Genomic DNA, 17,248 nt, shown 5'->3' with positions numbered 1-17,248 from the left:
AATGTATTATTTGATTGGTCATCTATTTAATGCTATAAAGTTCACAATCTGTGAAGGAGAATCAATAACCATGCTGTTTTAAGCCATTTCAGTGATCCATAATTTCAAATAATCTGAGATGTTGAATTTTGTAATGTAATTTTGTTTCAGTTGATTTTCTTGCTCAATTCGGGTGCAGTTATTTCAGGCAGTATATTATTTTATATTCATTTACTTCTGATAGGTTAAATTTAAACAGATTAGCTATATGGTATGGCAGGAGCTTCATCAGTCTTAGCTCGAGGATATTCATTTAAAGTTGTGCTTCTTGGTGAAGGTTGTGTCGGCAAAACATCCTTAGTTTTGCGATATGTAGAGAATAAATTTCAAGAGCAACACCATTCCACTTTGCAGGTAAGTTTCTTTTTCTTATATATTCATATATGTTATAGCACATATCAGTCAGGAATCCAAGTGATAAGGAGATGCTTCAGACAAACTTGAATATAATTGTAGCATGACCTTTAGTGTTGATAAGTGCATGGTTGCTGTTTTTTGTTTGAACAACCTATGTTTCACTTACGAGTTAATGGTATTAATATCCTGGAGCCAACTAGGATCACAGATTTGATAATTCTCATTGACGAGCAGCTTAGGTTTTCTGAACATCGTTCAGCTGTGGTCAAAAAAGCAAATAGAACACTTGATTTCATTTTTCAAGAGATCTCTTCGCCTTCTCCTAGTCATTATTTCGCTTTTCCGCTGCTTAGTTTGTCCTGGACTGGATTATGCCATAAGGTTTTGGAGACCATACCTACAGAGGAACAAAGATTTGGTTAGGGGTGCAGAGAAGAGCTATGTGTGCTCTTATGAAACCATACATACAGAGGGATATAGACTTGGTTAAGGGGGTGCAGAGAAGAGCTATGCATGCTCTTGTTGACATGCAAGGCTTGAGCTATGAAGAAAGACTTAATTTCTTGAATATGTGTACATTGGAAGAACACAGGTGTCAAGGGGGGGGGGGGGGAGACCTGATCAAATTTTTTTAAATTTTCAACAAGATGGATAGGATTGACCACGAGTTTTTAATACACAGTCAGTCAACTCTTCGACAAGGAGACACCAGTATCGTTTAGTAAGGGACAACTCCAGGTTGTGCTGTTGCGGGGAACTTTTCTCTAATAGGATTGTTAATAAATGGAATAGCTTACCTCCAAGGGTCTGGGATTCTAGCACAATTGACATGTTTAAAAAGAAGTATGATAAACATATTTGGATAAATTGAGAAGCTATCCATACTTAGATCAGACAACCATAATTTTTTTTATGGGCAGTATATTAAACAGCATTAATTATTCGTTTTTTCTTTCATGATATAGGTTTTTATATTGGGTTTCTGTATTTTGCTTATATTCGACATCCATATTTTTTATGGGCATATTTTTTCAGCCACCTTGTTGGGCAATTTGCCTGGTGTGGCCTTTGTATTTGTATTAGAAGTTTAGATTAAAAGACTTTGGATTAGGACTACTTCTACTTAACCATATATGCATCTCACAAACATTCCTTTGGGGAATTTGTAATGAATTGTGATGCATGCTGGAATGTGTGTTCCAAGAATGCGTGTGCACTCCTTCCTGGAATTTTTCAAAATGTAGCGATGTATGAGTGCAAATTACAACCGAAATAAAATAAATCAGACATGAATGCGTAGAACGTAAAATGACGAAGAGCATGACACCAAAAACGCCAGGCCTGAACCTAAGGCCAATGCTCAGTACTGCAGCAAATATAGGCAAAGCAAGTGCGCTCGGGCAATTATGCAGCATCTGACAGGGCTGGAATAAGTATGGCTGTGGATTTTGTTGCTGATGAAATGGACAGTACAATGGAGGTCGACCCAGACCCATTGGATCCCCCCAGTGCAGCGAGGGGGGAGGGGCAAAATTGGACTTCCACTAGGGCGACAACTACTTTAAAAAAGTTGGAGAATGTTCGCTCAAATTTTGCAATAATCTGAGCCTGCGAAAACTAATAAAAAAAAAAGAATTTAAAAAATGTTTGCTCAAACTTTACAAGAAACCGAGCCACACGAAACCAATGAAAAAAGAAGAATTTGGAGAAAGTTTTTGTTCAAATTTCACAAGAAACCAGGGACGGCTAGTAATGAAGGTGCAAAAGTACCCTCCCCCCACCCCCAAAAAAAGAATTTCTAGTCATCAGTTTGATGTCCTAAGTTATCTGAATGTTAATTTAATTTCTCAAAACTGTTATATATCCTGTGGGTTTTATTACTGTTTGATTGAAAAAATATTCTGAATCAAAATGTAGTGTTCATTTGCAGGAGAATTATCTTAAACTTGTAGCAAGAGATTCAACTAAACTACAAGTTCAGTTCACATTTTTGATGCTGGAGGCAGAGCGCCTCGCTCAATTTAGCTCTGTAAGTAAGGATATAACAGTGGAAAGGGAAAGAAAAAGTCCCATGCAGTTTGTTATGTTTTCCTGAGTGTGTTAGAGCCCACTTCTAGTGATGGTAAATAGTGATATATTCCTTGAGAAAAATTGAATTTTATTGACATTTGTGGAAATTTTGAGTTCACCAAACAAATATTTTTTTTCAAAATTATACATGCAGGTCAAAAGTTTACCAAGCGTACTTGACTACATATTATCACAGATAGCTGGTACCACATTTTTCAATGTACTCAAAAGAGAAATTTTCCTTGAATAAATACCCATAAGGTGATCAAAAAGTAACAAAAACCTTAAAAATTCAATAATTTGAAAACATTAACAACTAAGTTTGCACAGAAAGACAGGATTTCATTAAATGACAAAAATTTGTTGTCAGAATAGTTGCATTCTTTGCAGACAGATAGCAATAAAGTTACAAATATTTTTGTAGCGTCATTTGACAATAAATGCAACTATTTATGCAATAAAATTTTTTGTTAATGAGAAAATTCATGCTTTTTTGTGAGAAAACATTAGGATATCTACTGCACTTACAAATATATTGGTTTTAGACTAATATTTTGCAAGGCTTTGTTTCTGCAGTATGTTACATCCAAATTATTTTCTTTGGTTAGTCTAATACTTAACTACAGCCTGCTTAGACATTCTATCTGGCCCTCCACAGATTTCAAAATAGTAGTATAGAAATTTTCAATCTCAGTTTTTTTTAATATTCATTCAAGGGGTTCCATTTTTTTCCATATGTAAAATGTATTTGTGAGAGTTAAAATAGAAATTGATATAAAAACCTTTGCTTATGTAAAAAAATTGAACATAATATGCACTAAGTATGTTGAAGTTATATTTATTTTTTCACAATTGTTAAGGATACATTGTCTCATTTGCAATGAAATATGACTGTCTTCAAAGAATAGTACACATACCAAATGTCATTTCTAAGCATAAAAATTTCAATTATGAATAAATGGCAGAGTATGTTCGACCTGCCAAAATTTTGTGTTTTTATTTTTTGTCCCGCTCTTAAAAAATTTGTCTACCACTGAGTTAAGCCAATTTTTTTCCCTGCACTACTTTTTTCCTTTTTTATGACTTATAATTCCTTCAAAGGTATTGTTTTTGTGTTTTTTCTCATTGAGCACTCATTTTGCAAAGATTTATCATGTAAACAATCTCTTGAACAATTTCTCCTGGCTTTTTTCATTCTCTACACATACTTGCACTACAAAACTCATGCACATACACAGACTTCTCTTTTCCCCTTCACATACCACCCACCCCTGGTAATTTTCAAGTCGCCAGACAAGCTGCGAGGGCTGGGAAGCCACGGAAATGTTCAATTGTTTTCTGGCCAATTTTTTTTTTTTTTTTTTGTATTTTAAATCCACAGTGTATGTTTTGCTTAAGGTGTGTTATGACTGAGGTCAAATATATAGTACTTATAAAATATTTAAGTGAATGGGACAAACGTCGTAAAACACAAAACCCTATGTTATATCCAGGATGTCATAAGTGGACAGCGTTGATGAACTGGCCGCATGCATTGCAGAAAAGTCTGATACATGCCTGGAACCTTCGAAAATTCTGATCGCCGGAGATGTGAAGAGAACGCATTAAAGCTCATAGACGACCCTTTGAACACCTTTGACATATGTTATTTGTTGAAATGCATATTCACTTATGTGGTGTTTTTTGTGTACGCTACTACTGTATCAGGAAAACATTTCTAACTCTGTATTGCTATGAAATTCTGTCTTCAGGGTGCACCTTACACTTCCTAGAAGTTCTTAAACCTGGTAACTGAGACACCCTATATAAATTCAGCATCTTTTGGAATAAGTTGTGGCCAGGCATACTGTACTGCTGTTTGATGCAGCCAAGCTGAGCTTGAATTTTTTTTTATTTCAACAGACGTATTGAAAATAAAATTTCAATACACAAATTATCTAATTAATTAGAATAAATAAATTAGAAAAATCACATTTGTGAAAATGGACTACTAGTATCTCGGAACAAAATTTTGTTTTGGCCCCCCCCCCCCCCCCCCAGAGCATCCAACCATGAAAGCCCATGGGGTGAAAATGAATGTTTGCTCAAATTTCACAAAAAACCGAGCCCCACGTAAACCAATGAAAGAGAAAAAAAAAAGAATTCAGAAATAGGAGAACATTCACTCAAATTTTTCCAGGAACCAAGCCTGAACTAATGTAATACAGCCAACTTGAAAATTAGAAAGCCGAGCCCCAATAAAACTTTTTTATTCGAAACTCTCCTTCTACTCTGCACAGCCATGCTTTTTGCATGCTTTCATTCTCATTTGCATGCCTGGGTGGCCACTTTAGTTCTTAGGCCTTTATTAAAGTTTGCAGGCATAGACGACCACTTTTGCAGGCCTGTGAAAAAAATCTGTATTTGTTCTGATTCTTACAAGTGATGAGCTCTCACTTTAACTTCAGTATGCACTTTGTTTGTGAATGTCTAACAACAGGTACTGGCTTACTGTAGCAACACAGACAATTTCAAATTGCTTAGTGCTATTTCATGTGCTCTTACACTCTTTTTTAAACACATTCTATCCCATCACTAATTTCAAAGTTTGCATCCTCACCCATTCCTATTCTTTGTCTCTTCTCTACATTCTCCCCTCCTTAGTAGCCAACTTCAGATTGATCTTCATTTTGATATTGTGATATCCTTTTATGAAAAGAACTAAGCCGATAAGACTGATAAGGACTATTGCATAGGACATACAACGGCACCTAGTGTTATATAAGGAAGAACTCACAGAGTGTCACCCCAGACATCGAGATGTCTTGATCGTCTGCTCTGCTATATAAATTCTTGCTTTTCTATATATGTATATAATCAATCTAAAGTCTAATAAAAAAAATAAATGCTTATCCAAGAAAATACTAATACTCATGTGATATCCACTTGGCACACCAAAGTGCTAAAGGAACACCACAGATATGGATTCCGAACCTTCACTTTTGTGAAATTTTGTCCCATAATTCCCATCACAGCATTTTATAGTATGAAAAATTCAATTTCAGTTTATTATACACTATTGACGTTTTCACAAAAATAATTGGGCACTGCCTATTCTTTTTTGGAACAGTTTAGGAATATCTCTGCACCACCAAAGAGATGTCACTTGGTATAGACATCATGAACCAACAAAAGCGATGGCAATTGAGTGACAAAAGTTCATCTGCCGGTTTACCAATAGACAAGACAAATTCACAATAAGTGTTGTCAGCATGAGGAGATGATCACAGTTATCTGATTTATAGAACATTGCTCAAAATTCCTTGAGACCACTAAGAAAAGACTCCTAGTTGCCAAATCAGCTGGAGTTCTATAAGAATATCATAGATATCAACAGCATATTTTGGTTGGTTTCATCATTATTCATAGAATGTGATCAATTACTGAAAAGAACTCTAGATTTCAAACTTTAAATTTCCCATTTTAAAAAGTGGACCTGCTGTAACAAATAGGTGCCTAAAACATGGGTTAACTAAGAAGTTATATATTATTGGATCAGTTTAAAAGCCAATGGGCACTAAATGCATTGTATCAAGATATTTAATTCGCATCAAATGAACTTGGAATAAATGCAAAGGAGTGCTCTGAACACGAGTAGCTTTTATACGATCACAAACAAGTTTTTCTTCGGCGAAGGTGGATTACTACATTACTACATTCCACACAATAAAAAATCATACATCACAGGGCAAATTTGTAAGTATTGTGTTGAAGGTCTGCTTGCTCTTTGTGGAGAGACTTTTGGATTTGTACTGTAACATAAACACTCTCATTAAAACAATGATTATAATTTTGTATTTATATAAAACTTTAATTTTTGTGATGTGTGTGGAAATTGTTTGTCAATATGCATCTGGATGTGTGATTTAAACATCAAAATTCAGTTTTACTCCTCCAAATTTCATTGAGAAGGAGTGAAAATACTCCAAATTTTTTTTAACAATTACGTAAAATTTTTTCCCCTCTAATTTTTTTTAGGTAATCTTTATTTTTAATAAAAAAACAAATATTTTTTTTTTTTTACAAAACTACCTCTTAAAATTTTGGAGAGCAGCAAAATTACTCTTTAGAGTTATTTTTTCAGATACACAAACTGCATATGTACAATTTTTTGGTTTGTTTGATTTGTATTATCTGTGTATGTTTTCATCTTATTTTTTTGCGTATGTTTATGAGAGTGTGTGTGCGTCTGCAATGTATATATTTCTTGTTGTTAGCCTATACTAGACTAGAAAGATCAGACACCCTGATCACCATTTTATGCAGATTTTGGAGCGTTCTTGAAAGTTAAATACTTCTAGTTCGATGGCCTATACTGCATGTTTTCTTTTTTTAATCTAGCCACTAAAATATCTCTTTTCATTTTCTTCAGACTACTTGCATCTGCATTTGTTTTAAATAAGAGATGTCCAACCTTCAAAGGTTTCTTGGACTTTCTCGCTTCCTTGGAACAAAAAAAAAATCTTGCATCTCTTTCTTGAAATATACAGATAGCTTATTGGAAATACATATTTAAAGCAGGGTTGTAAAAAAACCCGGGTTTTTAAAAAAAAAACCCCAGTCCAGGCGGGTTTTTCTAAAAAACCCGGGGTTTTTGGGCAAAATGGGGAAAATTGAATTGTCTTTTTCCACAATCACAAAATATCTAATTTAAACATGTTATTTAAAAAATTATCTAATTAAATCTAATCTAATTTAAAATCTAATTAATATCTAATTTAAAAAATTATTGTGTATTATAAATTTCTGTAGGTATGCTTATCACATATATCTGGTATATTTGTTAAACTAAGGTCCATGGCTACAATTTTCTGTTTGCGATTTCTTGTAACATATTTTAATATGTGAATCTCGTACCTAAATGCTTACATAAAAAGGTAGAAGAATTATAAAAAAGGGTGTTTGTGATTCCAAGAAATTATTTATTATCACATTTTTGTTCCTAAAAAATCATTAAAGAATATTTCAAAATATACATATTCTAAACACTGTACTATGCAGTAATTTTTGGAATGCATAAACTAAGCTCAAACTAAAATTTTAACCTGAAAGCAACACATTTTCTTCGAAAACAAACAATATTCTCTAAAAAAACCCATTTTCCCCAAAAAAAAAAACCAGTGTTTTTTAGGCTAAAAAACCCAGCCCGGGGGGAATGGGTATCTACCCGGGGAGCAAATTTGACAACCCTGATTTAAAGCTTAAGTTGCCACCCTAAGCAAAATGAAATGGGGTGAACCAAACTCTCCCAAGGCATGAAGGACCTGCCATTGGCAATAAAACACACCTTAAATCTACCCAAAACAGTGTGAAAAATATCTATAGATTATTTTTTTTTTATGCTGCTTTATAATTGTTGAGTACATTCATGGACATACTGAGATGCAGTATAGACACCCCTGTTCTAAACATGACTCCTGAAATATACCCAAAACAGTATTAAAAATAAAAAAATTCTATGTATTTTATCAAGTTAGTCTCAAAATGCTTGGAAAATTTGTCTGAAAAATAAACTCTTTTCTGTTTTAACAGGCATCATTTTTGAAAAAAATGTTGACCATTGCTGGCAAAAAGGTGAACTTGGCTATTTGGGTAAGACTCATCTGTATATAATTATGTATATTATGTATGTATAATCTGATGTATATATTATGTATGTATAATCTGATGTATATATTATGTATGTATAATCTGATGTATATATTATGTATGTATAATCTGATGTATATATTATGTATGTATAATCTGATGTATATATTATGTATGTATAATCTGATGTATATATTATGTATGTATAATCTGATGTATATATTATGTATGTATAATCTGATGTATATATTATGTATGTATAATCTGATGTATATATTATGTATGTATAATCTTGATACCAATTTTGAACCAATCTTCATAAAGTTTTGCTTGTACAGGTATGCATCCTTCGCTTTACACAATCTCAATTTACGCAATTTCACTATAATGCAATTTTCAAAAGTGTTAATTTAAGAAACTGCAACCTCTGAAATTTGGCCTGGAGTTTAATTTGCAAGCTCATTTTTAGGATTAAAATCAAAGATATGACATAGTTAAAATGACAAAATCTGTTCAGTTTAAAGATTTTAGATGAGATTAATGGGGCTAAAATGGTAAAGCCCAACTCAAAAGAGCTTGCTAATGAATATCTTTTGGTAACACATTGCAGATGACATCAGAATTTTAATCAAAGAAAATGATTCTATTGACACAAGAATTGTATTATTTGTTAGAGATATTCAAAATTCTTTAGCTCTTCTACCAAAGCTTTTAGAAAGAGATGGAGAACTTTTCAGCTGAATCTCTACTGTTTCATTAAAAAAGTTATCAGCCAATCATACTTGGCTTTTTTGGGGAGAGAAGATCCACACTCATCAGAACCAGTTAGACATGAAAAGTATTGATTGAATTTATTCATGTATCAAATTCACAAAAATTGTTTATAAATATGAATAATTAATTCATTTACAAAATTACTATTTTGCTGCTGAGAGTTAAGTTCATTTTTCAGCCTTTTGAAGAAAACTCTTATCCCTATCTAAACCATGTTAAATTGACGTGGGTTAGATAGAATTGACACTTTAACATAAGTACATGAAAGTACATTTATCAAAATTCAGTTTTGATAAACGTATGTTTGTAAAAATATATGAAAAAAATTGTTGTGAATGAAAATATATTTATTCTACAAACTTTTGGATGAAATGATGTGTGATTGCTTAACACTAGAAGGACCTACATTTTGTTCCACCCAGAAGGATTGATACCAGTCAAAATAACCAAGGGTTCATTTTCACAATAAACTCTCGATTTTCCTAAGTTTTTTTTATGTTTAAACATATATATGAGTGTGTAGGTGAGCAACAGAATATAAAGAGACTATAAGAAGAGAATATAAAGAAAGACTGAGTTTTCAAAATAAATTTTATAACTAAATTTTAATTTTAACCTCTTCGCTGCAGAGACAAGTGTGTACCTATGTTTTAACGGTTTTAAATGGTTAACGTTAACAGTCAAATTGACCGGTGATGGCCTTTCTATAACTAAATATATTGCACCTGATTTTTCTTTTAATTTATGATAGTTACGCAGCATAATATTTAAGCATTTTGAGGAAAAGTGAAATTTCAACATTCTAAACGATCTAGTTCATCATGAAAATTGAGCTACAAGATCGAGAACAGTCAAAATGATTGGTGTGGTCCTTCTAGTGTTAAACCAGGGTTTAAGCTACGGTCGCATTTTTCACAAAATGCAAAAGAAAATCGTAGAATGCAAAAGAAGTAGTAGCCACTTTCGCAAAAATACGTACAGGAGGTACAAAATGAGTAGATATCCAACCATCAATCATTACATTAGCATTGTAGCATTTTGCTAAAGCTTCCCCCCTCCCCTTTTCGCTTTTTTGGGAAAATAATTTTTTATCCAGCTTAAACTCTGTGTTAAACATATATATGAAGTATTTATAATTATTCAATTTAGGATTTCAATTGCAGGATACTGCTGGTCAAGAACGCTTCCATGCTTTAGGACCCATTTACTACAGAGACAGCCATGGTGCCATCTTGGTGTATGATATTACAGACCAAGATTCATTCCAAAAGGTATCTACAGTCTTGAATTTATAAAGTATAACTTTTCAAAAGAACAAAATATTTATGCATAAAAATCAACTACTCCTATCCAGGGCCGGAAGTAGAGACGGGCAAGGAGGCAATTGCACCCCTCACAAAAATCCTAGTTTGGCTCTTGACAATATCTTCCAAAGAAAAATATATTTTTTAAATGAAATGGGATACAAAAAAAAAGAAATTTATTAATATCTAAACATTCAGAGGAGTAGGTGAAAAGGAGTTGGTACCAAGACAAGGCATAGTAGACTCATTCCCCTCTCCCCTCCCCCAAGGCTATCAAAAATTGAAAGGTATTTAAAAACTTGAAAATATTAAAAGAAAATATCTTTATATACAGTAGAACCTTACTATAACAGACTGTTAAAAATTATTATACTGTTGAATCCCTCCCATTATAACGAACTCCTGCAACGTATGTCTTTATCTGCCAATGAACAAAACAGTTTCGAACAACTATTTATTTCTTTTACAAATTAAAACATTAGTTAAGACATCAATTCAAGGGCAAACCCTTCACTAGTAGGAAAATCGCAAAGTATACTTATAGTGAAACAACTAGGGCAGAAGTGGCACTCAGCTATGGTCTTCCAGAAACGATGCTCGACCACAGGTGTCAGTAGAATCACACAGACTTCGGCGACGAACCCAAGGCATCGACGAAGCGGCGGAATCGGATCACGGACGTTGACAGAACCACACTTTGTCTTCACCGATCAAGCAGTAGAAGTCAGATGACGGATATCGTGACGAACCCAGGGCGTAGTAGATGAGGCGATATTATATCACGAACACCGGTAGAACCACACAAGGTATTCAGCGATCAAGTGATGGAGTCCAGTTAACGGATATCTCGACGAACCCAGGGCGTTGACGAAGAGGCGACATTAGATCGCGGACATCGGCGTGCTACACGTGGATTTCGGCGTTCAAGCGGTGGAGTCCGATGGTGGACATCGTGACGAAAGGGTAGCATCAGATTGCAGCGTCATACGAGGAAACTATCAGATCACTGCTATTGACCATGCCAGCCAACGCCAGATCGCAGTCGGCAAGATCTACAAAGGCATTAAGATCGAGAACGGACACCAGCAGACATCCTTGAACGGCATTCTTGGAGAGCAACTGACGGGAACTTGCGTGACGGGAACATCGGACCAGCCGAGTTGTTCAGATGATTAGCGATTCTAGCGCTATGAGACTGAAGGCTGATTTGAAGCACGGATGTGATTATATATAGCTCCCAAATCACTAAGCATGCAAATGAGGAGTAACGCACATGTGCCCCCATCGATATCGGCTTTCCAAGCGGCAAGTTCGGAAACTAGTTTCCCTTTCTTCCTAAAACAGTTCGTGACACATCGGCACCGAAAACGTCTGTAAGTAACAAGTTTGTTTAGTCGACAGGAATTATAAACATAAAGTATATAATAGACATAACACAAACTCAATAATAAAACATAACACATGCACTACCATAACATCAGGGGCAAAGGTCAGGCGAGCGTCAACAAGGCTATGTTACACTCCAAGAGACTGGAGAAATCATGGCGTGGTCGCCCAGGTTAATAAGATACTCGCCTAAAGTACCAAAGGATGTTCAGTGGTGTCGCGAGTGTGATACCTGGTTCGTCCTTGTCAGAAAACTTTCCTGACACGGGGTACAACAAAAAACGGTGACTTGACTGCAGCAAAAAATTGCTATCACGGGGAGTTCCCCATCGAGGGGTTAGTACGCCAATCTCTCGATGTGTATAAAAACAAGCCTGCCGTTCGTAATCGGCAATAACTTGTTGGTCCCGGTTTAATTAGCCCTCGTGTGCAGAAAATGGCCGTGGTGCGACAAAAATGATCAAATGACCGGAGAAATCACTTTGTTATAACAAAATTTTGTTATTTGTTATAAAGGAATTCCAGGATTTTGTATTGCTCCAATGTAAACTTACCTGAGGACTAGAAAGTGGTAGTTAAAATTAGAAAATAGATTTTTGCTATAACGTATTCAACTGTAATAGTAAATGTTTATTTTTATCGGACAAGTTTTACATTTCCAAGCCAGCGGTTTAACATTGGTCGTTGTTTCGTTTCGTGTAAACATGGATGCTCTGCAAGACTCGTACTGCTTGCCAGCCAGAAAAATTAAGATTAATGCAGTTTATACATACACATCTTTTTCAGTTCACCCGGAAAAATTAAAGCACGTGGGTTCAATTCCCGCAGGTGCAGTTGAATTTTCTCTCCAAAATATATCTCCACATCAGCCAGCTGTTGAAAACCTTTGTATGGATAGCAGAGAGTGACATCATCCTTGAGCAAGTTCTTATAATCGTCTCATTTGCATATTTCCACCGAAGTTGCTCTTACCAGCGCCACTTATAGACTGTTTTTTAGTTCTTTTTTCCTGCCTTAAAAAAATTCCTGTGACCTAGCAATGCTAACCCTGCAAACCGTTTTTTATTTTGATTATTTTTCCAGATAATTTTTGATTATTTTTCTATATATTAGCCCACCTTGTATTTGATATGTTTATATAGCATATCCATAGTTTGAATTTTACAGACAAAACATTTTTTTACATTTTTCTGCTATTATTTTATCCCTTACTCCTTCTTTAGTAACCGGTGGGGCCACACAGGTCGAATAGATGCTCAAGGAATTGATTCACACACCAGTAGACTTTGAGAGAAGTTTTATTACTGGGATGGAAAGTGAAAATGCCAAAAGCTAGTCGTGTGGATAGTATTTTGACTATCATGTTTAAACCAAGATAAAATAAACTAGCTTTGCATGGACCAGGCAGACTATCTGTAGATGTAAAAGCACCATTACCTGGTGCTCCTGTATGTCCATGAGATTACACGGAAACAGATTTGCAATGCATATGCATTCACAGGGTGTTTACCATCACGGAAAAGTCACGAAATGAGAAAAGGTCACGGAAGTCCCAAAAAAGTTACAAAATTTGAGTGAAGGTTATAGAATTTTTTATTTTCCAGGGATCTTTTTTTCTGATGTTTTCCCTAAAATCTAGGCTTTAGAGAAGCTGTGTCATTCAATATTTTTTCTTCTCTCTCAGGTTTCTTTTCTCCTTTTTTTTGCTCTGGAGGGAGGATGGATGGATGGGTGAGTAGAAACAGAAAAGAACAATGTCAATGTGTAGTCACCCTACATCGGGGCAGACATTGTATGGGTGGGGCAAAAAAGCTATTTAGCCTGGATGAACAAAAAAGAAATTTTCTTTCTTTGCTTGTGGGGATCTTTCAACATCTGTAATATTCCCCTATAGCAGTGTTCTCAGTATCCCATGATAATTCCTACTGGGGGGATTGGCAGGTCTGTAAGCCAGCGTTTTCACTGGGGGGGGGGGGGGGTCTCTGTGGTGAATTCATAGCACGAAAAATCAAACAATGATGGTATGATTGTTCTGGGCCTCAAGATTCCAGCCCTGTCAGCCCCTTCCTTGTGGGGGCCAGGTGAAAAAGAACCAATTCCCCCCATGGAGGAAGAAATTTCTTTTTTAATTATCATCTTTTTTTATCGCATCAATCTTTACCGACTAACTATTGCAAATGAAGAAATTGTACAGTATACGAATGTGACAGAACGAAAGAGTTCATGAGAAGACAAACATCAGACTCATTCGCCATTAATTGTGTTGTGACACAACATTTAGGCAGAATTTAAAGGAATGCCGCAGTGTTTCTAAAAGTGTGTGTCACGGCTCCTAGGAGCATCGAGGCGAGCTAAAAATATTAATTTGTGCTCCTATTTATGCTTCGAAGTGCTTCTTTTATACGGGAAAATGTGTGCCAGACTTTTTGTGGAGCCGCTGATGAACCATGAATTACACAAGGGAGGCAGCTGACAAAAGAGAACCATTGTAATACAGTGACAAGCTTGCGATAGACTGACACCAAAGCGTGACGATAGAGCAAATAAGCGTCTAACATCGACTTCAAAAATGTGACTAGAAAAAGGAGTATGTGAAATCTGTTTTTCAGAAGGGCCCTTGGTTGGTCTAGTGCGGTGTTCCTCAAACGCCAGGACCTGATATCGACCAAACCGGGCCACGGGTGGTTTTTTGTTTCATTTTTACCCATTTATTTCCCATTATTCCCCCCCCCAATTAAAAAAATCATAGGCAGGAAAGCAGAAACTCCCCCCCCCCTTTCGAGAAACAACCTGTATCAACTTATGCTTTTGTTGGGGGGGGGGGATTATGTGGCTTGAGCCCTTAGGGTCCAGTTCCTAGGGACTTCTTTAAATTTAAGAGTTTAAAAAAATTAAAAAAAAAGTTTTTTTTTAAAGTAATCCGCCCACCTGGTGCTACAAACAACACAATCAATAAAAACAGATTCACTCGGTGCCATATTCAAAAATAAAAATAACATCAGCATCAGAGACAAGGGGAAAAAACCTGCATTGCTTGACGCAAGCAGATAAACATAAGATGTATGATCAGGGGAAAAGAAAATCAGCATTTCTGCCTGACAGTGGTTAGGGGGATTTTCTCCCCTCCCCATGGTGAATCCCTCAACACACGCAAAAACCTGTTTCCCATCAAAACCACCCCACGCTGTGGGTGAAAACAGGTTTTTGAGTGGTGGGTCTAGACTCGGCTTCATTTGAATAGTGCATGGTTGAGCTTGCGGAACTTGTGTTGTTTCGTCGTAGGTGTTGTGGGAGCTCTAATACAAATAAAACGGGGGATGAGAAGGGAGGTCTAGGGTTGCTAGATGTCCGGCCCACAAGGTGGGGGAGGGAGGAATCATAACCTGAGAGCCTTCTAGATTCCAGACCCTATGAGGTGCTGTATTTAATAAACTTTCAATTAAAATTTTTTGAAAAACTTAAAATTTTTGAGTGTTTTTTTTGTATTATGATTATGTTGTCCTAGGTGGGTACACCCCCCACATGGCAAAGCTGAATATTCATCACTATTGACAAGCTTTAAGCCAATGTTGGCATTTGTCTATATATGAACATGTTCAGTTCAACAGGACTGGCAGAGGCGTCTGAAGTGTTTCGAGTCTGTGAGTGATCATCTTGAGCAATATATATATATATGTGTGTGTAAAAAATTTCGATTTCTGAATAAATTCTAATGGTGCTGAGACCCATGTCACACTATGAGTGCTCGAGCACCTGCAGCACCCCTGGCTTCGACGCCACTGAGGACTGGGTTCTAATTCTCATTTGTAATTGGCTTTACTAGGTATTATCTGAATGAACCATTGTGAGCACAAAATGACTGTAGGGCTGCAAAAATGTACAAATTGCAAATAAACAAAGTTGAATGTTGCTAAATGGAGTAGCTTAACACATTTTACCACTTTATATAAAATGTGTATTTTGTTTCATTCAAAGTAAATTTAAAAAATTTTGTCTGATAACAAGAAATTTGGTCTAAGTGAAATAATTTCCTAAGTTCTTTTTATTTTCTCAGTAACAAGGTTTGCCTCTAATAAAGTAATTTGCTTGCTGTTTATACTGTGAGACAGTGGTTCCCACGGGCAGAAATACAGGAGCATGAAGGGGTTGCAACCCCCTCCCACCATCAAAGATTTGTACGGTTGATCAAAATGTATATGTGTGTATATGCATTGACATCATGCTCTGCGGAATGTTTCAAAGGATTAAAATAATTGATTTCTTATCAAATGTTTTTATTTTGTAAATTCATTCACATTTCCCCTTTCATTAAGACCCCTATTTTATTAACCCCTTTCCCAGGTAGTTGCTACTCTCAGTTTGGGAACCACTGATATAAGAAAACAGTCCAGAGCATTGTTCATTTTGTTGAATGAGAAAAGATCACAGAATTTCGGTATTTGGTAGACACCCTGATTCATATAACTTACCTTCTTCGAACAGAATATTGGTATTTTGATTTGAGAAAGTGTTAGTCTGCTTCAACATGGAATGCCACCAACACCTGCTGTGTCAAAATTTAGCAATGACTGCTTGACTGTTTTTGACACAAAAAAAAACATTTTGTCCAGGTGCAGAACTCTTGTTAAGTGACACAATATGAACTTGACCATACCATATGACACATTAATTGCTTTTTGAAATTATCAGTGTCTGCATAGCCTAGTTGGTTATAATTTTGAGGTATCATTATATATGAGTTGACATCTACTTCGAAAAAGTTTTGTCACTGAGCAGATCACCAAATATGCAGGGCTGGACTTTGACTTGATGGGGCCCTGGGCAAAAGAAATATTGGGAGCCCCCTCGACTGCAGTCAAAGAGGTTTGGTATGTCAGCAAATACAGTACATGTTGTTTGTAAATACATCAAGAAAAAGAACATGCATTATTTTGAATGAGAAATGTAAAATTCTATGAAATATCTTGCAATAAGTGCTTTATTTCACACTTTCATATGAGCAAAATCATTGATAATGTCATCAAAATCTAATTTTTGAGTTATATCAGCTTCAATCAGGGGTCTGTCCAGCCGGAATTTGGGTCCGGAAAACGGACCTTTCACAAAATTCCGGGGCTAAAAAACGGACCCTTCACAAAATTCCGGGGCTAAAAAACGGACCCTTCACAAAATTCCGGGACTAAAAAAAAGGATGTTTCACAAAATTTGGAGGATAATAAACGGATCCATCACAAAATTCCAGAAAACGAACCCTTCATGAAAATTACGTCGTAAAAAACGAACTTTTGCGACTGCTGTGCGACAAAATTCTTATCAGTTATGACCCTAGTTGTAATAGAAAGCCATTGATCTTTTTTTTTAAGCATGCATTGTTGGCCCAACACCACCACCCCCTCCCCCATAGATGAGTAATCTTATCTATAGAAGTTGTTGGTTGGATACCGGAAAACATGACCTTGAAAAGGCGATCGGAGAAAGAGCGTGACCTTGAGAGGGCTTTCCTTGTTTCTAGTCTTCTTGTTAGGACATCCCGCTGGTTGACCACGGATTGACTGCGTCCGATATTTTATCGCACAACCTATGCCATTATGCAAACGCTTTAGCCCCGCACTTCTCCTCAAATGGTCTTTGAATCACAACCTCTTGTTAGTCGTAAAATCGGCGTAGTTGATGCTTATTGTAGAATTGGA

At 35.8% G+C, this 17,248-nt stretch overlaps 1 protein-coding gene across 2 annotated transcripts in view; it reads left to right on the top strand.

Moving 5' to 3' along the window:
* Rab21 (RAS oncogene family member Rab21) overlaps window positions 1-17,248 on the top strand; it is a 38,260-nt gene that overhangs the window by 5,389 nt on the left and 15,623 nt on the right. For both annotated transcript variants that reach the window (XM_089239144.1, XM_089239143.1), the window contains exons 3-5: window positions 224-393; window positions 8,038-8,097; window positions 10,032-10,139. In XM_089239144.1, the coding sequence (XP_089095270.1) occupies window positions 253-393; window positions 8,038-8,097; window positions 10,032-10,139 (309 nt within the window). In that variant the 5' untranslated portion in view covers window positions 224-252. The remainder of the gene's footprint in view (window positions 1-223; window positions 394-8,037; window positions 8,098-10,031; window positions 10,140-17,248) is intronic.

The sequence above is a fragment of the Pholcus phalangioides genome, unplaced genomic scaffold (assembly GCF_987345545.1).
Source record: "Pholcus phalangioides strain wild (caught in Gottingen) unplaced genomic scaffold, Ppha-v1.0 ptg000011l_1, whole genome shotgun sequence".
Taxonomy (NCBI): domain Eukaryota; kingdom Metazoa; phylum Arthropoda; class Arachnida; order Araneae; family Pholcidae; genus Pholcus; species Pholcus phalangioides.
Note: the sequence above shows the minus strand (reverse complement) of the source record. Positions and strands in the feature narration are given on the sequence as shown.